Raw genomic sequence first — 24,275 nt, forward strand, 5'->3', positions numbered from 1 at the left:
CTAAAGAAAATGAATTATTGCTGGAATAATATTAATCCAATTAAATGCATAATTAATGTATACATAATGAAGATATATTCTTGATTTGAATTAGATTAGAAAAAAGAATTGTTTTCTTCAGGAGAAAACAGTGGAGGCAAAAATTACTATGAAATCTTAATTTTAAATATTTATGTTTTAAATATTCATGCCTACAATTCTGCCAGGAGGCTATAGAAAAAAATAAAAAAGACAAAGTAATTTACAGCAAGATATTTAAGTATGGAAAATACAAACCAAAAGTGTAGAACTTTTTATAATATCTTTCTATAAAAAATAGTCAATTCCAAATAAGAAGTTATAACAAAAATAGAAATAATGATAATCCAGCACTTTTGAAGTGGAAAATCTAAGTCATGGCACTTAAAGAAATCTTAGCAAATATGCATTTTAGAGGAAGTAAACAATAATCTATTTTGTTTTGTATGCTTTATTTTATTTTATTTATTTTTTAATTTTTGGGTCACACCTGGCAGCGCTCATAGGTTACCTCCATGCTATCTCTCCGGCCCCTGCTTTATTTTATTTTTAGGTCAAGAAACTTTTCCAGGGGCCGGAGAGATAGCATGGAGGGTAAGGAGTTTGCCTTTCATGCAGAAGGTCATCGGTTCGAATCCCGGCGTCCCATATGGTCCCCCGAGCCTGCCAGGAGCGATTTCTGAGCGTAGAGCCAGGAGTAACCCCTGAGCGGTGCTGGGTGTGACCCAAAAACCAAAAAAAAAAAAAAAAAGAAAAAAAAAAGAAACTTTTCCATAGATCAACTGTACCCAATAATTACAATCGCTGATTTGAGGCTTGGTCAATATCCCAATTTCGATCCATTCTATATGATACAATATAATTCTATATAATACAAATTCCCCTGGTTCTTCAGGGACCGCCCAAGTGGTTCTCAGAGTGCTGGAGCCTGGTGATATTTGGCCACACCAAGGATCTCATGATACAATGTCATTTAGGCCTATACAATAATTTGGTGATGATGCTCAGGGGGATAGGAGAATCCAATAGGATCAGGAATATAACTGGACAAGACACTCAAACCTCTTTATTAGCTCCCTGGCCCTGAAGATGTTCTAGTTGAAATTAACTGTGAACAAAATGTATCTTCATATATCAGTAAGGTGTTCTAATTTGAACCCTGAAGAACTGCACTTGACAAGTTTAGAATCTGGAGGCTAGAGAGTTGGTTTAAGGATAAAGATGCAAACCTCACATGCAGCCAATTCTAGTTTGATATTCAAATCTATATAAAGAATCAGGAGCATCTCTGGGGTCTCCACTCTGTTTAAGTGAATTCCTGGAGACTTCCTAGTACTGCTCACATGACTGGGTAATCTCCAGTACTGCAGGTATTGAAGAGCACCACATCCCCAGGTTCTGGCATTGAATTGCAGACCCAAGAGTAGCCAGACATATTTCCCAATTCCCAGATGCATTTCTCAAGAAGTTAAAAAAAAAAGTTTGGAGGGCCAAAAGATAGTACAGCAGCCTTGCACATAGGTGACCCTGGTTCACTCCCTTATGGTCCCCAATAATACCAAGAGTGTACCTTAATTGCAGATGTAATCTCTAAGCAGAGTCTGGTGTCCAAAAGATAAAATAAATATGGAGCCAGAGAGATAGCACAGTGGTAGGGCTTTTTTGCCTTGCATGCGGCCGACCCGGGAGAAACCAGGTTTGATTTCCAATGTTCCGTATGGTTCCCCAGCCTGCCAGGGGCAATTTCTGAGTGCAGAGCCAGGAATAATCCCCTGAGTGCCCCTGAGTAACCCTTGAGTTATCAATAAATAGAGCTTAAAATGTCTTTTAGTTAAATCAATAAATAAAGTTTAAAAAAATTTTTAAGAAGGATAAAAATTAAATGAAGATTTGAGGTCAAGGAAGTTTCTCTGCATGAGAGTACCTATCATTCACATGTGCAGCCCCATGTTTTTGAAATTTTGAAAATATTTTTTGAAATACCAAATATAACAGAAATAACAAAATAACCAAAAATAACATCAAAAATAAAAGAATTTACTTTGGCAGACCAGGGAGATAGTACAAGGATTAAGGCACTTGCCTTGCATGCAGCTGGGCAGCCTGGTTTATTGTAAATTCTTTTATTTTTTATTTTATTGTCACTTTTCTCTTTATTTAATATTCTTTTCATTCATGTTTAGTTCTTGCATGTTCCTTTACTACAATAGGTAAGGCATAATCATGTAGTTGTGGCAGCTGGACAAATTCTAGGAGCAAAATTTTGCACTTACCAGGGGCTGGATTAAATAATTGTGAATTATTCTCTGAGTTTCAATGCAAAAGTGGGGAATGTTTCATGATATTTCAACAAAGTCCAATACTCAGTGATAGTAAATGGAAGAGTAGATAAAAGAGAGAAGTGCAGAGAAGTGAGTGGACACTTAGTTTCTGAGTGAGAGCCACTTTACAGAGTTCCATGTGGGGTGATGACAGAGAAGAGAAATGCGCTAGATCAAGCTCAATTTATTTTATTTATATTAGGGGAGGGAGTGCACTCCTGGCAGTGCACAGGGATTACTCCTAACTCTGTGCTCATTTTTTAATAGACTAGAAAAACTGGAAATGTCATACAATATGACAGTGTGTGATATGTTCATATTTTGCTTCAATAGAGCTTATAAATGTTCCTTTCTTTATATTCTTAAATTGTGGATGCTTTTACTATATTTCTTGGTATTTCATAATTTAATAAATTTGTGGATGCTTGACTTAGAATACTAATGTAAAGGCTACAACTTAAGTGTGATTATGAAGTAACATTTGGATGAAACTCTTCTCACGGTTGGAAGGGTACAAGTTGGCAAGAGGAATATTTGTAAATCTCAGCCTCATACCATACCTGGCCTTTCCATACCAGGCTTCTCTTTATGGGAACTGAAGGGATCAACTTGTAGAATTGTTAGGAAGGCAACAAAGTCTGGTTGAGCTCTCCACACTTTCTTTTCCTCTCTAGCCTTCAAACTTATCAAGCCTTTCTGACCAAATCCTTTCTGGAAATTCCATCCCTTCTGTGAAATAAGCATACCCAAAAGTGGCCAAATCCCTGCTTAGAGACAGCTTCTTTCAAAGTTGGGAGCCTGGTATTGATATGTGTAAGCTTCCAATATAAACAAACACAGTAAAGAACAAATAATACAGAGAAGGAGGACTTCTGGGGAATACGCTGCATGTTGAAAAATGGATGAAGTTAATTAGGGAAATATATGAGCTCTAGTTTAAGTTTGAAAAAACTGAAGGAATGCAATGAGATAGAATAAGATAGATGAATGAATGAATGAATGAATGCAATGAGATAGAATTCAGGTACATATAAAAGCAAGATCAGATTAACTGGAAGGGGAAGTTTTTGCATATATGCATTTTTTTCCACCTTTACAATTCCATTTTAGAGAAAAGGAAACTAAGAATTTGAAAGTTAAATTATAATGCTCAGCTCTACAAAGAGCCTGAACTCAAACAAGTATCTGTTTGGCTTCCAAATCTACAATGATTTTCATAATTATTTTAATATTTTTCACCTGTCAGGAGATATGGAAACCCCCTAAAGTTTGGTGCATCTGGAAATTACTTCCAATGTGCCTCTGATCGAAGAGATGTATTCTAAGACTTCTGTTTTTGACCAATTACCTCACTAGTGTTTGTAAAAAAAACATGGATTAAATTACCAGAATGATCAGTTAGCATGTTCCAATAGATCAAGTGGGAAAAAAAAAGATAAGGAAACCATATTTAGAAAGGTAGGAAGAAGTTAAGTTTTCATAAGGAATAGCTAAACTGAAAGAGAAGTCATATGAAGGAAGGAAGTTGTTTGCCATCCTCCTGAGCTAAGATAAGCAGAGAGCCGTTGAGTAATCTGTGCATCTTGAAATGATCACAGAGATGGAGAATGTGGAAACTTGAGCAAGATTCATTTGGCTTGGGACCCAATTATATACAAGGTCAGTTATGGGCAGCCAGTCAATGCAAGATTCTTACTGGCTACATATCATCTTCTGGCAGATAACTTTATTTTTATCACACTACTATATACTTAACAAATCACTACTACCTATAGCAAAGAGCTAGATATCTAAAATACACACATAAACATGTCTTTATTGTACACTCTCTTTTGCCTTTTGGACTTAAGCTAGTCTGAGGATATTTGCCCTGATTTAGAGCTTCACATAGGTAAAACTAATTCTCCTCTTTGATTTCCTCACAGTAGAGGCTGATACATAACACTATGTCTAATAAACCACAATGCCCATAAGTACTTAGCCAAAAAGCTGTGAGTATATTGTAATCTGTCCCTGCACTTGCACCAACCATTCTAAAAACAAGGGCCCTTTCTTCCTGACTTTTCTCTTCTCCAAATGTTTGAGCCTCTACTTCCTAATATCATCCTTATCTCAGAGGAACTTGATAGTCCACTGATTTTCCCTCTTCTCTATCTTCATCTTCCATTCATGACCACCAGATGTCAAGCTTGAGATGTATCACTTATTGTAGACCTTAGAAATAATGCCATAGGACATGTGTACAGCAGATTGATCAAATCACCTCTGCTTGTAAATTTAATTTACTGCCTGCAAGTTTAATTTAATTTAAGGGAAGCAGTGGGATAAAACCTTTCCACATAATCTATAATCATACATTTGTCCAGGAGCCTACTGCTCTTGTGGATGTTTTCAATATTTCCATCTAGTGTCTACCTCTCTAGTCCACTAAAAGCATAATCATTATTTTTGGGGAAAAGGGTAAGGAGCCATTCCCAGCATTGTTCAGGATCTGTTCCTAGCTCTGTTCAAGACTGACTTCTGACAGTTCTTGGGGAATCCTCTCTGATGCAGGGGAACAGACAGACATGCAAGGCACACAGCACTTTTTCTGCAGTTCTATATCTCAACCCCTCCATTGAAATCACTCTTATCTAGGAGTTTGATGATCTTTTATTGACAAATATGAAGGACACTTTTTAACCCTGAGCTTTCTTCATTCCTCCACACACTCCCCCCCACCCCCCTTAGCTTTTAACACTCACTTAGGCACTCATTGGTTTCCCATGCCTCATTTCTTGGTTTCTGGGACAGCATACTTATCTGATTTTCCTCAGGGACTCTCTTTTTTTCCAAATCTCTCTTAAAACTTAGGGTGTTTGAGATCTCCTTCAAGGATCTCAGTGAACATTCTCTTCCTGGACCATCTGTTTCTTTGAGGTTTAGTTTTCAGAGTATATATTTGGGGTTTTCAGGAAAATTGCATATGTTTACTTTGTGGTCAGCTAAACTAACTTCCTATCTTTCACCCATATTCAGATTCAACACACCAACAAATTACAAGAGTTCTTCCCCCAAAGCAACTAATATCAACCCCTACTGTCTACTCTTAGAGCAACATTTCCACTGAGGGCTCTGATGCCCTTCATCTGGACTCCATCATCGCTTTCTACTGAGCTCCTTCATTTTACACAGCCACACTATAATCCATCCAACTCACACAACTAGTATCAAATACACCCCTTTTCAGATTTTAAAACCTTCAATTGTTTTTCCAATGTCTATGGCATAAATGATGGTGCTTGAGGTCAACTAAACTCAGCTGGTTTTTTCCTATTCTTCCAACTTCATCTGTTGTTTTCCTATTGCAGCAAGTATTTTTGCACAAGATTGCTGGCTCATGCAACTCTCAGCCTTTTCTCTGAATGATTGCTCTGCTGTGTTCTGAATTCATGAAGTGACTGTTTTCCTCCTGACCATGACCTTTTGACCTTTGACCAGTTGCCCTTTCCTTTGGACTCTATATATTCCTGCATGGACTACAGGGGGCTCCTATGTCATAGCAGAGTTCTCTCACCCTCTAAATCCCATTGAGTTTTCCCTGCCTCAATTCACAGCTACCTCATAGCTATGCCATAATAGAAATTTTAACTGCTGGCTACTAGAGATGGAGGAGTTAAAGGACTGAAATGCCTGGTAGCCAGAATCTGGCACATAATTAAGGTTTAAGAAACATTTTGAATTAAATCAAAGTCTTAAAAAAAATATAAGTGCTGGTGCCAAAGCAGATACATAGAGTAGGACAGGTAGGGCATATGCCTTTCATGTGACTGACCCAGTTTTAGTGATTGATGTCCCATATGGTTCCATATGAGCCCTACCAGAAGGACAGAGCCAGAAATAAGCCCTGAGCCTGAGCCCTGCTAGGTGTGCCCCTCCAAAAAAAAACACACACACATTCTCTCTCTCTCTCTCTCTCTCTCTCTCTCTCTCTCTCTCTCTCTCTCTCTCTCTCTCTCTAATTTATCCTCCAAATCATTTATTTTTATCTAGTTAGTTACATTGTCTTTGCACTAATTACAAAGAGACAAACTCTTTTTCAAGTCAATATATTTCAAAACGTAAGAGTTTTTCAGAAGGGAAGTTGGGAATTGGAGACCTTAATTGTTGAACAGCCCTAAATAGATAGATCTTGTTCAAAAAGCTGTATTTTAAAAAAATTATGTGATGAGATCAGACAGGTTCCAGTGTCCCTAGTTCTTTGTGCTTATATTCCTGCAAATTATTTATGAAATGAGTCATTTCTTCTTCTCTCAATGATTACATTCCATTCCTTCAAAAATGTCTTTATTTTTCTTGTTTTAAAACTAGGTGTGCCTTTACAGCTGAATTTAACATGTGCTTATTTTCAATGACTAAAATTATATCGTTTATGTTGTATTTCTCTAGAAAAATGAGCAAGCGGAATTGTTGGATTTGCAAAAGGTGCAGAGTTGAATCAAAGAGACCCCCTTCAAAGTAAGTAACATTTCCATTTCTGTAGCTCAACTACAGCATATTTATTAGATGAGAAATAGGTACATATTTTAAGTGTTTGCTTAGCTATAGCTTACTCATAAAGTAAAGTCTGCATATACCCATGATACAGATGTGGATTACACATGAGTAATTCCAACAAAAGAGTATTCATATGCTATATAAAGGTTGTCTTTCTCACCATGCATGGTTGACCCCTGAGAATTCATCAAGTTAACATTTTAGTAAAATATACATATTCTTAGACTTAGAAAAAATTATAGTTTCTGCTAAAATGAGATTATTTTATTCAAAAGATTTTTCATGTCTCAAACACCTCATTTACAATGCACCAAACTCCTTCCTCTCTAGTACAAGAAGCAATAACCCAATACATCCCAAGTTCCCTAGCTTTTACAGCTTACCATAGGTAAAATGTGGCCATCAGAATGAAAACAGTGACCATTAAAATAAAGTTGGTCATGCCTACAAATGTTAACAAACCATTTGAATTTTCCCAGGTCGAAGACCCACCCCCACCCCCAGGAAATGAACAAGTATATTTCCTACCGCCCCTGTAGAGGAGCCCCCATATCTCCCCTACTGAAGTTAGAGCTCCTGGCATTGTGATCTATTTCCTTGAATCTCATGAATCTAAAATATTAAAAGATTTTTCTTGCCAACAAGTACCAGCACCAATATCTAATTTCATCCCAGACCCCGAGTTGATTCTGGCTATAAAATGGGAATGGTTGAAGCAGAGAAGCACAAGGAAACCCGGCCAAGCACTGGTCATTTCACTTAGCCAGAGGGTTCTTTTAGGTCACTGTTCTTTTCAAGTTCCAATAAAAGCACCTGAGTCAGATCCCACTTCATAGAAATGTTCTGTGGAAACCCTTTAAGCAGCTGCTAAGCCTCCATTCTACTGCACACAGCCCACCTCAAACTGGTCAGAGCTCATTGAATTTGTAGAAAACAGGCGATATTGGTCTTTTTTTAGGGTTCTCAACATGTTTCCATATTCAAGTCTATTTCTAACCTTTTGGACTAATCTTTCTTCATTATATTAAGTACCTGCTAATGCAGCTACTGTTCCTTTAGCACTAATTAGTGGTTTAAATATAACAGGCCTAGAAAACGTACAGTGCTCACTTGTATCTATTTCTGTCTTTTAGTACATGAAAATATCAAAACATGAACACTGACAACTTAGGGGTCTCAAGTGATAGTGCAGCAGGCAGCAGGCAGGGCACTTAGAAACAGCTGACTTGGTTTGATCCCCGGCAACTCGTACTGTCCCCCAGCCCTGCCAGGAGTGGTCCCTGAGTGCAAAACCCAAATTCCTGAGCACAGAAGAGTAAGCCCTGAACACTGCTGAAACAGTGACCACAGAAACAAATAAACAAAAATTAATGATTCATCATAAACTTCATGACAATGAATACATGACAATGAATAAAAGCAAAATATGGTATTTTAGGGCCTCACCAGTGAACAGAGGCTACACCTGGCTCTGTGTTTAGGTGGTCATCCTGGCAATGTGAGGGGCCATACACAGAGTCAGGGGTTAAACCAGGCCTGGCAGCATACAAAGCAAGTATCGTCATCCCTGTAAAATATCTCTGGTTCTGGAAAGGTGATTTATATGTAAGAACACATAATCACCGCATTCTCCACAGAGTCTACCAAAATGAAAAGGCAAAATGCCTCAAAATCTGTATCTTTCATAGCTATTTTCATTATACAAATGCCTTTTCAGACTAATGCAAATGTAAATTGTCATTTTGGTCACACTTATTAATTAGAAATAAAAATCATCCACAGGATCCAAAAAGGGGTATACTGAAAAATACTGATACAGAGTTATAGATACATTTGTGATTATTAATTTGTGTTATTAATGTACTTGACTATGAAAGCATGAAAAAGAGATTTTGTTAATAAAAGTCAATATTCTAATAGATAAATGATCAATTTTGTTAGAGACATTAGTTCATAATTTATCATCAGTTTTAGGCAAATGGGCAAAAGTGTATTTGGAGTCTTAAAAAGTATCATCCTTTGAGCCAACTTTATTCTATATATAAAGATCTCTGAAGGAAATGTCTTGTGGGGGTATGGAAAGCCTTAACCATATTTTAACCACTTTTGGTTAAGATAAAGAAAAATAATAATATAAATTTTGAGCCATTCCCTTAAAGAACATTCCATAGTGGCTGAATAATAGTGACTAACAATAATTAGAAATGTATAATAAAAAAAGAAATGTATAATAATAATTTAAAATAACTGGTTAGCAAGAGAATTAGAAAAACAAAAGTGGATTTAAAGACTCATTAACAAACGTACACGAAATCTATCATTACTTCTTGATAAAAACATAATTATGCAAATACTAAAAAGACGCAAAAGCAGCAACTCAAAATGTTACTTTTAGTCATGTGAAATAAGGAGTTAATCAGATGTTAGTTATATTTTCTATGTTTATTCTATCATATTTTCAAGTTCACATTCTTTTTATCTCTTCTTAAAAATAAGATAAAAATAAGAGCTGATGAGTAAAAAAATTAAAATAAAATAGATTAAAAGAAGAAGGGGTCGGAGCGGTGGCACAGAGCTAGCTTAGGACGGACCGTAGTTGGATTCCCTGGCGTCCCATATGGTCCCCAAGCCAGGAGTGATTTCTGAGTGCATAGCCAGGATTAACCCCTGAGAGTCACCAGGTGTGCCCTCCCCCCCCACCCCACCCCACCCCCGCCAAAAAAATAAAACAAGAGCTGATGAGTTAGGTCAAGGGCTATAGAACATGCCTTGAATGCAGGAGGTGCCAAATTCATCACCTGGCATCATATGTCCCCTGGACACTTCCAAATTGGTACTGTAGACTGTCCAGTTCACACTGCCAAGCATTGGCACTTAAATCAGTCCTGGGACCACAGAGATAGCACAGTAGTTCGAATGCTTGCCTTTCATTCAGCCAACCCAGCTTCCAGTTCCAACAGCCTATATGCTCCACTGAGCACCACAAAGAGTAATTGCTGAGAGCAGAACCAGGAATAATTTCTGAGCATCACTGGTGTGACTTTCCCAAAATAAAAAACCTTAAATCATCAATCCTGCTAGGAACACCTCCAACATAGGAAAAAGAAAATGAAGGAATAGAGACATGGCTCGAGTAACATGCAAGGCCCTGAGGTAAATCAGAACTGCCTGCTCTCAACCCAGCATTAGAGACCCCAGGTCCTCAACAGGCCCAAATAACCCAACACAAGCCTAGCCAAGAATCTATCGAATGGCCTTAGCACACCATGGAGTGTAGTCTCTGTGAAACAACTGAAAACTGAAAAAAAAAAATGACAAAGATTGCCAGGAAGAAGAGCTTCTATCCAAACCCACCCCAAAAGTCCAACTCTATTTGAGTACTGTTTTCAGAGAGTATATTTCTATTTTAGCACAGCAAAATCTTAAGAATGTGTAAGTGCAAACATTTTTTTTCTTTTCTTCCCCAAGCCTCACCCTGGAGGAGGTCTTACAGTGGGCCCAGTCTCTTGACAAGTTGCTGACAACCAAATGTGAGTATCCTGAGTTGCCCTGGCAACTTTGAATAAGGAGCCAGTTTTATTCTAGGACAGAAAAAGTGGTAGAGTAGGGGAGGGAGGAGTGAAAGAGAGCAACTCTTCCCCCAGCCCTCAAAAAAAGCAACTGCCCCAGTTAAAAAAGGAAAACCTGAAAATAGCTGATTGCATCAAGCTCCATTATTTTCTTTGGTGTTAATTAAAACAAAGTTAGTCGTTGTGAATATTTATTCTTCACACGTGGATGTGTAAAATCCCTGGGAAAATATGCTGAAATAGTAACACGTACTGAAAGGTGCTGCTGTTGTGAGTTCTTCTGAAGTTAGGAGTTTTGGAAAATGAATACTTTGCTGTTCTCAGGGCCTGAAAAAGTAAAAATAAGTGTGAATCTAGCAGCTTGGGTACTTTCTTTAAAGCTTGTTTCTCTCATTATCAGGGGTGCTTCGACTAAGTCTCTATACATGTATTACCATCCAGATGATATAAAAGAAAGATGGTAGCAGTGGATGTAGGAAGGAGTTTGTGTGGGGCTTAGTGGAGATGATGCAGAAAATGATGAATGCAAGTAAACAAGTAGAGGGGAGAAACTGCTCTGCATACTCAGAGAAAACTCTCATGTTAGCTGAAAATGTTCCATGTAATTTTTTAGTACTGTCTGTTCCAAACAGCGATTTTAAATTTTTGTTTCAATTCCTCTTTTCATTTGAGGTGTCATGTTAGTCTCCCTGTGAATGGTTCACCTATGTACATCTATTGACTATGGGGAATCTAGTTGGGCTACTTGATGTTTCATTCATAAAAGACGGTAGGGCATCAATTCAGATCATTCCTGTGACACCTATCCTGGGTATCTGCCATGTTTAAGTTTTCTCCCTGGCTGACATAAGAGGAACAGAAATATGTCTCCAAGTTCCTCTTGACAGGGAGGCAGACCACAATCGCCATAGTGTATGTTCTCTGCCACCACAAACAGCAGTAGCAGAAGGCATGGTCACCTGGTGACTTCCTCTATAGCACAGTCCAGTTAGCTTAGTCTCATCCTCAGCCATAGGGCTTCTGGGCCTCCTCAACACTGCTTAGGAAGCCCCATAAAACAGCATAAAATAAGGTCATATATATGCATATCTATATATATCTTTGCCCTATTTGAGACCACTCAAATGAGAGGAAGAACTCAAAGGCTAAGTTCATCAGTTTTATTGATTTTCTTTTTATTTTTAAGCTTAAAAAAACTATTCTGTTAGCCACAAGCCTCATACTGACAGATCAGGGCCATCCTCAAAGAAGATGACCATGTCTAAGGTCATGAATGAGATTAACATAGAGAGGGGATATAGGGAGATTCTAGCTTCTGACAATCTTTAAAATGATTGGTATTTTTGTCTAAGGTACCTTCATACTACTCCCTTGTGTCCTTTCCAGATAAACTACATAGTATGGCCAGGTAGCTTGGGGCAGTGATAATGGAAATAGGATTGAGAAAGCCTACCATGTGGCTTACAATATGTGATCCTTACAAAATGGTGTTCCTCCTTGTTCAGAACCCAGGACCCCACATACCCTCCTCTTCTTATGGACCTTGACTCTACTTGAGGTTCCCTGTCCCTGTCCCTGCTTATGGGCACATATTGGGACCTTAGCACAAGCATCTTAGCTACAAATATGTGTGCCTGAATAAAGTAAATAAGGAAATCAATTATGCAAGGACCTACTAAGAACATCACAAAAAGAATAAACAATGGCTTAGCCAGGGCAGTTATCCCAGGTGATTGAGTTAAACACTGTCCATACTGGGAAGCAGAATCTTTCTATTTCTGCAAACTGGTCTTTAAACCTCTGGATGATCCCTGATCTGTTCCTCTTGAGCCATATACAACCCACCTTGTATTAAGAACCTTAGGTCCAAACTCCTCCTGTTCTGCAGGCCACTTTCCTTAAGGAGTCTAGAAAGTGCTCTATATGTATGCACAATCAACAATCTTTGGCAAATTGGGGGGAAGTCTGATCCTAGACTTTCTTTTACTCCATGCACTGGTTCATTAAGGCAATGTTGAATTGCTAACTTGCTCCTCCTTCTTATTTGCCTTAACTGATGCTTTTAAACTAGGAAGTAAGTTTGGATGCATTCTCTTAAAGAATGCTTGTCTCCTACTTGTGCAGAAACAGCTCCAGTTGACAATACTTCCTAAACTCTACCTGACACCTCCATTCTTAGCTTCATGGTCTGACTCTCTCTGTGCCAGGTGGCTTCCCTGAGATGTTCCTACCATGAAATAAAAATCTACCTCTTCCTCACATTTCAGGGGACACTTTTCTGGACATTTATAAAATGAGAATGCTCTCAGGGGAGCTTTTCTTGGCCTTCATCCAAACCTCTGCCATTTAAGTTGAGCAACAGTTCCAAATCTGCCTGCCTTTTTTTTTTCTTTTTGCCTCTTACCACCACCCCAGATCTGTCTGCCCCTTAACACTGCATATTCTTGACCTCTAAATAGGAATCAAAGGGGCCGAAGAGATAGCACAGCAGTAGGGCATTTGCCTGGCACGCAGCCAACACAGGACTGACGGTGCTTAGAATCCTGCATCCCATATAGGTCCCTGTGCCTGCCAGGAGCAATTTCTGAGCACAAAGCCAAAAGTAACCCCTGAGCGCTGCCGGGTGTGACCTCCCCAAAAAATAGGTATCAAAGCACTTGCTTTTTCAGTATTATTGTGCAAGTTACTATAAAGCATCCAGCTCCATGTAGGACACAGTTAGGTGCAGGGTAACATATTTCTATTAGTGAGTGAGTGCTTGTCTCTGATTAAAACTTCTATTTCTCGGGGCCGGGAAGGTGGCGCTAGAGGTAAGGTGTCTGCCTTGCAAACACTAGCATAGGACGGACCGCAGTTCGATTCCCGGCGTCCGATATGGTCCCCCAAGCCAGGAGCGATTTCTGAGCACATAGCCAGGAGTAACCCCTGGGCGTCAAACGGGTGTGGCCCAAAAACTAAAAACAACAACAAAAAAGAAAAGAAAAGAAAAGAAAAGGATTTAAAAAAAAAAAAAAAAAAACTTCTATTTCTCTGCTATCTACCTCCAAATTCACCAACCCTGAGCTCATATATAGGCCTCTCTCTGCCCAAGCCTGACCGACTTTTGAAAGCAGAACCCAGTTCTGCCCCTTCATACAGCCTGCCCTGCCACTCTCACTTCATTTTCTGCTTTTGGATTTTGTGACTCAGGCTTTGGTTCAGTCGTCACTGTCTCCTGTAGCTAGTTTGCCTTGAACCTGCATTTCCACTTCCACCTTTCCCATGAAACCTCTCAGAAATATCTTCCCTTTTCTTCCATTGTTTTATCACTACAGATTATGCTGCAAATTAGAGCTGGGTTCTTTCACATTTGCTTTCTCAATAGAAGATAAAATTCCCTACAAGCCACACATTTCTCCTTACTTACCTTTCATGTCACTACACTGCAGAAACTGCAGAGGAAGGATCAAGCCCAACTAACATTATGTAATAAGCTCTGTGCCAGTCTGGAGGACCTCACAAAAAAAGTAAATTAATTTATTGGTAATGATCTGAAGTGGGGTGCTTAGCTGAAACTAGAAATTAAGAGATCTTGTGTCCTAAGAAATTGCAAATTTTATACAAAATAGGTGAACAGGAAGACAGTGTTCTGTTCTTCATAAATAATCAGCAATAATAAGGCAAGAATCTTAGGAGAAATTGAATCACTCTGAAATTCATGCAAAAATTCAACCATTTCATAACAAAGGGGAAACAAAATAATGAATCACAGTAAAGACTATCCAATTAGAAATATTAAACTAGAACAGCAAATATTAAATGTGACAGAGAATAAATTGTGCCGACTTTACTGGGGATATTAGTAAAATGAATTTCTTGTGAAGATTTGTAGGTGGTTTGTTCTACCTGAATAAATACGCAGGTCCATAGAACATGCAGATCAGAAACCCACACAAGAAGAAAATGTATCAATGTGTACAAATGGGCAGAACTGGATTAGGAGATATTTGCTAAGGAGGCATTAAGTCATAGTTATTGCAATATATTTAAATTTAATTTCCTTGTGGATAAAGGGGATTCAAGAAAATAATCAGCTGAATATTGCTGGACAAGAGAGATAGTACAGGGAATAAGATACTTGGCTTGCATGTTGACTGACCCCAGTTTAATCCCTGACACTACACACAGTATCCCAAGTACCACTAGGTGTGATCCCTGAGCACAGAACCAGGAGTAATCCCTAAGCACTGCTGGGTAGATGTGGTCCAGAAATGCTCATATTTAAAATGATAAGGTAGAACAAGAGATATTTTAGGTGTAAAAATTGCTTTGAAAGATGCCTACCAAGTCTGTCAACCTCTATGTTTTAAAGAAAAAAGTAAATATATTTAAAAGGACACAGAATAATGGTTTTTAGTAGGTCAGAAAAGATGTTTAGTCAATATTAGAAGATTGGTGAACATTATTTTCTTAAATACTAAATACATCACAGATTATTGAAATATAAGCATCCTTAAGATGAAAAATGGAAATTCCAATGGGTACCTCGATGGCTACCTCTTACAGAAATTTGTATTTCAGATTATTAAATTTAGTAGAACTAGAGAAGAAAAAGTCTTGTGAAATTTATTCTAAATTTTGATCCAAATTATCTTTGAATGGACTGCAAATGTTGTGCCTTTGAAAACGATCACCTTCACCGTGTGTCAGCTGGACGTGTCAACTAGACTGGTATACGATTATAACTTCAGCTAACAACCAGCAGAAGATCATCTCCTGGCTTATGTCATGCACTCTTCTCCTGCCATAAATCTCATGGTCCCCTGAGTGCATGCTGATCCCTACATAGTGCAGATGATAAGGCATGTGCCCTGTATGCGGTTAACCCAGGTTCAGTCCCCATCATCCATCTGGTTTCCTGAACTCACTAAGAGTGATTCCAGAGCACAGAGCCAGCAGTAAGCTCTGAATACTTTCAATGTTTCCCCAAAATATACATACACATATAAATAAGTAAATAAACAAACAAAAATCTCAAAGCTTACTATAATAGGAACTCAAAAGTTTGGCCCAACAAGGCAACAAACTAGCCCTGTTAGATAGCAGGTACTGCATATGAAAATCACTGGACTGCAATCCTAACTCTCAAAATCTGTAGGTGAGTGAGAAAGTCAGAAGCCAGTAATGGAAGTAAATTGTGGTACTGTCTGGGACTATGATTAAAATAACTGTGTAAGAGGTGCTAATGATCAAGGAACAAAGTATTTACTCCGGAAAAGAGAAGTACTAAATTTTTTTCCATAAACTGAGATACATAAGCAGACTTAGATTATGGTATAAAGACCTTAGGCAAAGGAATGCTTGTATAGCAGAATGACATTATTCCACCAGAAACAGCAATGTTTAAGATCTGTGAGCAGAAATAATAGAGAGTGGAACTTGAGATGGAGAGTCCTGTATGCCAACAATTCTGATGCCCATGACCCTTACCATGAGGTACCCTTACTCATAAGGATAATGAGCAAAGAGTGAAAGTTTACAAAGGCTTGTAGCCAGTGTTCTGAAATTTCCCTCTAGTAAAACTGCTCTGGAATATTGAAGGCAGAGTCAGATAAACTAAGACTTTTTCAGATGAGATGGCTTAGAGAATATTTCCCTCCAATCATAAATAATATTTTAAAGAACAAATCATGCAATCAATCAATAGTACAGATATAAAAAGATGTGAAATTTCTAGAACAGAGTAACAATGCAGAAGGAAAAAGTTTGAAATTCACAGAAAGGAAAGAACCAGTCAGTAATATGGAAAAAATGTCTAAGCATTAATTATTTGGAAGTACATGGGAAGCAATTACAAGTCATGGATTCTGAATGTGAGCTGTAAAAGGTGGAGTGAATATTGCTCACTGATATTGGGAATGAATAATCAGGAAATCATTTGTAAAGCAACCTCCAAAAGTATTACATCATCCACCTCAGATTTCTAATATAGTTTTTTTAATTAAGTTAACTCTAGGAAAATAATTTATAATTTATAAAGCTTGTAAATCTAAGATTAATAAACTAAATATTTTATTGTAGAAAAATCTATAACAAAAGAAGAACAAATCTGACAAGTCAATATTTGACCTAGTCAATAGGTTAATATTTAAAATACTACTACTGTAGTAGATGTGTGTGATGTTTAAAAAACCAAAATTTTGCTACCTGTCAATAAATATTAAAATGAGATGTAAGATTGCATTCACAGTGTACGTTCATTAAGGCACTTGGGTATCTGTTTGTACCAATGAATAAATATTAGCTCAATATGAAAGTGAATATAAACAAAGGACTGAAAGAACAAAAGAAATATATCAAGCTATAACAAGGATTATTATCGTCACTACAATTTTTCTGCATTTATAAACCCATGATATTTTGGTACAATTATACTAACACAACCAAGAAAAGTTAGGGGAAACAAAAAACAGAAGTGATAAATAACCATGGAGCTAAAACATAAAATTTTTATAGAAGACAAGATTTACTCTAAAATTTCACAGAGGCTGGCTAAGTTATGGATTTAGTTTCCCCAGAGGTGCAAAAAAATAGATTTAAAACTGCTCAAGGAACATTGCTGAAGACTGCAAGAGAATTTAGCTGGAGGATTTAGCCTGAGGGTAGGGGTAAGAGCAAGCCTCCTTGTGACAAACTATGCGGGCACTGAAGCACCACCATATGATTCAGTGAGAGGAATCACGCTTCCCTTTTGCACCAAGATGCTGCCATGTGTCATCTCATGTGCCTCAGAAATGCCCCGTTAGGTGACTCACTTACACAAAAATGACACGCTAGAGAGGCCCTAGGGCACGACTCTCATTCTTCAAGAAGAGGAATCCAAGAGAAAGGCCATAAACCAGAGTGTCTCATCCTCTCCACTTCATGAACAATCGCGTGGTTTGTCTGACAGGTTCTGTTCAGGCTGGATCGTTGGCTCCTGAGTGCAATGCTCTGGAACAAGCCACATTTCAAGCTTCAGAATAGTTTTCAGCCGCCAGATGCCAGGCTTATAAGAGCCCTTTCCACCTTCCCATTCCCTGGCTGTCTGCGTGAAGTGAGCATTGCAGTTCTGACTTTGCTAATTGCTAAGATTCCTGGGACACTTCAAAAATAAATGTGCTTTCAGTTGCACACTAAACTAAAATTAGTTTGATGTAGCCAGGACTCTACAGAATCTACTCATCTCTATACCAGCATCCTCTCAGATACATGAGGTATGTTTGAATAGGCCATGTCAGTTTCTAGAAGATTGTGACATTAGAGTCCCTTAGCCAACAAGAAAGATTCCTTTCTTTTTCAGTTTATGAGGATGCGGTCAGTTCTGCCTCTCTTCCCTGTTCCTCATTCTGGCCTTGAGGCTGACGGAGACCTTTTCCCAGACCATGTTCTTCTCACAGAGGCAAGTCAATGACCATAGCAGTGGGGCCCTCAAGGTTTTTGCCTGATCTTGGACATAGTTCAGACTTAGGAAACTTAGTACTAGGAAACTCAAATTAGTATTGTGCACATAATTCATTTTCTAACACAACCTAATGGGCCCAATGGGCAAAGGAGTTATAAGTGGGAGACAACAATGTAATACTCCATCAAGAAGTCCAGGAGATATCTGAGAGCAATATAACAAGCCTCCATATCAAGGTTCTAAGTTTGTGACCAATTACAGCATTTCCATATGTCATGGTTGGACTTCTGAAATTCTTTTCACTAGTCTCCAAATCATATCCTATCCCTAATACACACACACACACACACACACACACACACACACACACACACACACACACACTGCAGCCAACTCTAAAACTTCCAGTGACTAAGTTTCATTTTACAGGGTTTGTAGATTTTTATTTTTGGTGTTTCATTTTATTTTCTATTAATTTACTTTATTTCTGGCTCTTTATTTGCTATTATTTTATTTATTTTTAATAAACTCAAAATGGGTTTGTTATACTGGCAAGTTTTTTTATTTTTTAATAAATTATTTTATTTTTTAATAAATTATAACACCATGATTACAATGTTTGTAGTTGGGTTTCAGTCATAAACAGAATACCCTCCTTCATCAGTGCAATTCTCTTTCTCTGCATGTACATGATTCTTAGTTACCAGATTTACTTTTGGATCCAGAATAAATATCTTTTCTTTGAGAGCATGGGGGGAACCTCCTAGTGATTTTAGGCCAACCAGGAAAAAAATGGCTCAATGCTATACTCCCAGAATGTAAGCTTCCTTGGTTTTGCTTGTTTTGTTTTTTGGCTTCCTTACCCACTCAGCTGTTTCTCTGAGGGGAGGGTTTGCTACATCTGTCTTCTCTAATCTTTCCCTCTGAGCCTATGTACTCTCTGGCCCCAGACTTCTATGCTTGCAAATGAGGTAAGTCATACTATAAAGTAGCTTGATGTGAAAATTTCTTCTACTCTGAAATAAAAATTAACATATATCCACCCCATTTGGTAAGATTACCTAATCCATTACATTGCTTATTTATGCTGCATATACACTTTTATATATGCTGCACTCTATTGCATCTTTTTCACTTGGCTAGGAACTATTCACAGATTCTCATTCCAGAGCCTTCTCAACTAATGATACTTTTGAACCATCTAACGCCCTATGATTTGAAGCTACATTTTCTCAAATTTTGTAGAACCAGGATGGCATATTAACTGTAGATTTTCAGCTTCTTCAAACACCAATGACTTCTTACAAGGAATCTACTCCCTATTTGAGTTCTTTCTCTTAAATGCAAAATACCTTCTTTTTTTGTTAATTTTGGAATTAGAGCTGATAGAGCCAATAAAGCCAAGGAGTCACAGAGTCTGGATTTCTAGTACTAGGAAACTCAAATCTAAAATCTTACTTGAAGATCCAGGAACTATGGTCTTACTCACTTCTGCCATTCCATCTGAGTAGCATTATTAAATGTAACAATGAATAACACTAACCAGTATACTCTTAGTCATATTTCTATGCTCACGATGTCTAAGTGGCCACATTTTCAACATGCCTATGACACATTTCTATTACAATTAAAAGCCACATTGTTGGTTTTTTTTTATTTAGCCATCAATTTCTTGATTAGGATGAGAAGCTTCCTGATTCTCTAAATATTTATTTATTATTAAATATTTATTTCAGAGTGTATGTCTTAAATCTTGAAAATATCTGGTCCTTCCAAGGACATTTATTGCTTACTATACTATGAGTTTTGTTAATGGGAGCATTCAACTTACCTGCTTCTTCATATACTAGCACTTTAAGTAAAAGTTTAACAATCAAGAAAGATCCTCCATGTTTTCTTTTATCTACCCACTCCAAAAAGGCATCACAAGTCCAGAGCTGTGGATAACCATCTCTAACCCCATGTCATCTGATGGTGTCCTGCCCATCTCCACTGTCCTCTTCTACATTCTGAGATAATTGTAAATGCTGCTTTAATTCCATTTCTTTTGGCCTGGTCCTTCATTTTGAAACACACCATGAGTTTAAAATTTTCACCAAGTTTTCTTATGCTGGTTCTGAGAAACATGGAGTTTTCTCAACCTGATCAATGCATCACTCCTACTTAGCGTGGAGGTTTTTCCTTCCAAACTTTATCTGTAAATTTAGATTTTAAGACATGGGGACAGATAGGTGATTCATGGGACTGGGGTATATTTTTGCATGCAAGCGTTCTGAATTTGATGCCCCAGAACTGCTGGGAGCAACTCCAGAGTATCAATGAGAGTTGTTTAAAACCAAACAGAAGATTCTAAACTTTATTCTACCCTCTAATTTGGAGTGAGGTCTTTGATTCTTTTTATGTTCATTTCATGACCTAAATTTTGTGCAATAATTTGACTTAAATGATATCTCTAGTTCCTGGATGTAAGCTATCCTGCCCTGTAGACTCATTCATATTGGTGGTAAAAATGCTCTGAGGTTTTAAAATAAAGAAATGAAAGGATGACCTCAGTGGTGACTGGCACTGTCAAACAACATTTCGCATATATAAACCCAAGCGATACTATGCATACGTGTATGCATAGAATGAAAGATAATATTTACCTGATAAATTATTTGAGAAGCTTTGCTTTAGACTAGTTCTAACCTGCATTCAAAATAGCCAAGGTGATTTTATGATTTGGAATCCATGAAAAATTAACTAATTTCTGCCCTTCCTCTTAGATGGCCCCATCATTTATGCAGCATACCTAAAGATGGAGCACAGCGATGAGAATATTAAATTCTGGATGGCATGTGAAAATTATAAGAAAATTGATTCCAGGTGGAGCCGAATTTCGAAGGCAAAGAAGCTTTATAAGATCTATATCCAGCCACAGTCCCCTCGAGAGGTAACCATGTGTGACAATGATGGAAAAGGGGACTTACTTCAAGTTTCCTGGGCTAGCCCCACTGTGAATGAAATACACCCATGTGCCAAGCTCTCTCACTCCACTAGCTTTGGTAATGCTGATAATGCTAAAATTCAACCAAACTCAGCTTACTTGACAAAATAGATTTTTTTTTTTTGGTTTTTGGGTCACACCCAGCAGTGCTCAGGGGTTATTCCTGGCTCCAGGCTCAGAAATTGCTCCTGGCAGGCACGGGGGACCATATGGGGCGCCGGGATTCGAACCAATGACCTCCTGCATGAAAGGCAAATGCCTTACCTTCATGCTATCTCTCCGGCCCCAACAAAATAGATTTTGTTCTATTTGAATTTAACTGTCTTCTTTAGTGTCCCACTACATGATATGATTAATTCAGAATTCAGATGATGGCAGCAGCTTCCAATAACTCTTCTCATTAAACTATCTTAATTCCCAACCATTGTTTTTGTTTGTTTGTTTTTTAATGAAAGAGTTGCTGGAGAGGCCAAGGCATAGTACGATGGGTAAGATTCTTGCTTTGCATATGCTTGACCCGGGTTCAAGCCCCAGCACTACATAGTTCCTGGAGGTTGGCCAGGTGCATTCTTGGAGGCCCCTAAAACCAATAGGCATGACCTAGGTAATCCTGGAACCTGAATGTCCTCAATATGAACCACTGTTTGGTGAGAATTGTTAGGAAGAACCCCTAGAACTTTCAAGCATTTAAGAGCCACCCTCTCCCTAATAAAGAAGTGCTGGAAAGTCCTCTGCTAGAAAAAACTAGGATTCTGCATACAGGCATGTTGGCATCCTCAAAGTGCTGGGCAGTTGTGCCACCACAACAGCAAACATTCAGGCTGCCATCACTGTCCATCACTCATGATAACCTACTAAAAATAACCATGAGTGAAGCAGGCCCTGTGGGAGATCTCATACATGACAGACAGACAAGAAGAAAAATTCCAGGTTAAGTACATATGACCAGATGATGGCAAATGCAATTCTGTAAGTGGAGTCAGTCACATGTCGCTGACATGGGCTTCAAATGTCTGATCTGGAAAATTCCTGGTTTGTTTAAATAATCATCTTCTTCCCTATATTTTTCCACTTCCCTTCACTTTCTTCCTATTTCTGAGTCTATATATATTCAATTAAATCAACATTTATGACCATTAAGGAGGCTAAAGTTTTAAATAGCACCAACTTCCCTTTTCCTTTAAGCTACCTGAATCTCCTAAACTTCCTTTTCTGTTGGACTACTGAAAACCACTTGCATCCTCCTTAGTAAACAGTGGGTTTCTGACACTTCCCTAGGCTTGAGTTAATCAGTGATGTGGAGAAGGATGTTTCATTTCAAAGAAACAAAGAATTTGGTATGGAGAGATGTTTGGAAGGGTGCTTGCCCTGCAAGAAACTGACTGGGGTTCAATCTCCAGCAATCTATATGGTTCCCTAGCTATCTATGAAATGCTACGCTGTTTCACAGTGGTGGGATAAATTACACATTTATGTCTTATATTTATATTTTTAGCTACATATATTTATAGTGCATCTATATCTTCATTTTTCAGATTAACATTGACAGCTCGACAAGAGAAACAGTTACCAAGAATATTCAAGCAGCCACTCAAATGTGTTTTGAAGAGGCTCAAAAAATAGTGTATATGCACATGGAGAGGGATTCCTATCCCAGGTTTCTGAAGTCAGAAATGTACCAGAAACTTCTGAAGAATATTCAGTCCAACAACAGTTCCTGACTACCATTTCAAGATTTAATAGGGGGACTAGGATGATAGTACACTGGGTATAGTGTTTGTCTTGCATATGGCTGACACCGGTTCAGTCCCTGGCATCTCATATGGTCCCTTAAGCACCAACAGGAGTGATTCCTTCGTGAAAATTCAGGAGCTATTCCTAAGCATTGCTAGGTGTGACCAACAAACAAAAAACAAAAGTAATTTAAAATCAATGATGGACAATTGAAAGTATTGCTTTGATCTTTTAATTAAAAATATATGTGGGGAGACATGGGAAAAACCATAGATAATATTAATTGTGGAGCACATATTTGGTCATTTTATAAGTAAGAAAAAGGAAAATCCTCATAACAACAGAATTATAAAGCTTTACTGTTATAAGCAACTAAATGATATGGTATTTTTTGTTTGTTTGCTTTAAATCTTGCTGTTATAATGCACAGCTCACAAAATACAAATTATATGTTATATATAGATATTTATAGACAGTGTGGAAATTTTCTTTAATTAGTAGAGAAAATTGGGTCCCATAAATCAATTGTATTATACATAATAGTGTGGAAGCTATGTTATTAATAACTATCATATAAATTTTCTATTATTTTTATTAAAATTGTTTATTATATCTTTACATAAAGAATTTCTCATGAATTTAAGCTAGTAAAAACATAAGAAATTTGTTTGTTCCATATTGCTGTAAGGGTAGAAATCTTGGTACATATACTTTAAGGATTTATTTCTTACAATGTGACTTCATCATGAATCTGATAATCAACCCAAATATAAACACTAAACACTTATAATATGCTTCTTTTTTTTTTTTTGGTTTTTTGGGCCACACCCGTTTGACGCTCAGGGGTTACTCCTGGCTAAGTGCTCAGAAATTGCTCCTGGCTTGGGGGGACCATATGGGACGCTGGGGAATTGAACCGCCGGTCCTTCCTTGGCTAGCGCTTGCAAGGCAGACACCTTACCTCTAGCGCCACCTCACTGGCCCCAACACTTATAATATGCTTTCTTAAGGGCACAGTAAAATCATTTTTCTATTAAAATACTTTAGTTTTATTATCACAGTAGTGTTGCAAAATTTGTCACAAGAATCAAGAAAGAAATTTTGTATTTCCCTACTTTATTCAGCCTATAGCATAAAACACATGTCCCACAAAAATGAATTTCCTCTTTTCAATATTTAAAAAAAAGTACCTGCATAAGTAATAGTATTTTTTCAAAGATTAACTATAGGAAAATTTTATTTAATATTTTTTACTATAAAAATACATTGCAGGTCTGGAACAATACTACAGTGGGCAGAGTGATTGCCTTGCATAAGGCTAATCTGGGTTCAATCCTTGGCACCCCATATGGTATTCCAAGTCCTGACAAGAGTGATCCCTGAATGCAGAGTCAGGATTAAGCAGCCCTCAGCACTGTCAGGTACAGTCTTCCAAAAAACAAACAAAATTTTCAGGCCATAAAGAAAGCATGGAATGGAAAGTGTTTGTCTTACATGCAGTCTTTCTCTAATTCAAATATTCCAAACACCAACACATAGCCCCAAACCATTGCCAGAGGTTTCTCCTGAACACAGTTTATTCTTTGAGTACAAACTGTTGGGGCCCAACCTATCCCCACTGCAAAAAAGGAGAAAAAAATTATAACACATTATTGGAATTAAATTGAATCACTATTTTTAAATGTTTA

General features: G+C 37.7%; 1 protein-coding gene across 1 annotated transcript; it reads left to right on the forward strand.

Annotated features, from left to right (window-relative positions):
* Positions 1-6,771: 6,771 nt before the first annotated feature.
* RGS13 (regulator of G protein signaling 13) lies at positions 6,772-22,574 on the forward strand. The gene is made up of 4 exons (XM_049770772.1): positions 6,772-6,836; positions 10,344-10,405; positions 20,633-20,799; positions 22,389-22,574. The coding sequence occupies exons 1-4, from the start codon at positions 6,772-6,774 to the stop codon at positions 22,572-22,574; spliced, it is 480 nt and encodes a 159-aa protein (XP_049626729.1).
* The last annotated feature ends 1,701 nt before the right edge of the window (positions 22,575-24,275 follow it).

The sequence above is a fragment of the Suncus etruscus genome, chromosome 3 (assembly GCF_024139225.1).
Source record: "Suncus etruscus isolate mSunEtr1 chromosome 3, mSunEtr1.pri.cur, whole genome shotgun sequence".
In the NCBI taxonomy this organism is placed as follows: domain Eukaryota; kingdom Metazoa; phylum Chordata; class Mammalia; order Eulipotyphla; family Soricidae; genus Suncus; species Suncus etruscus.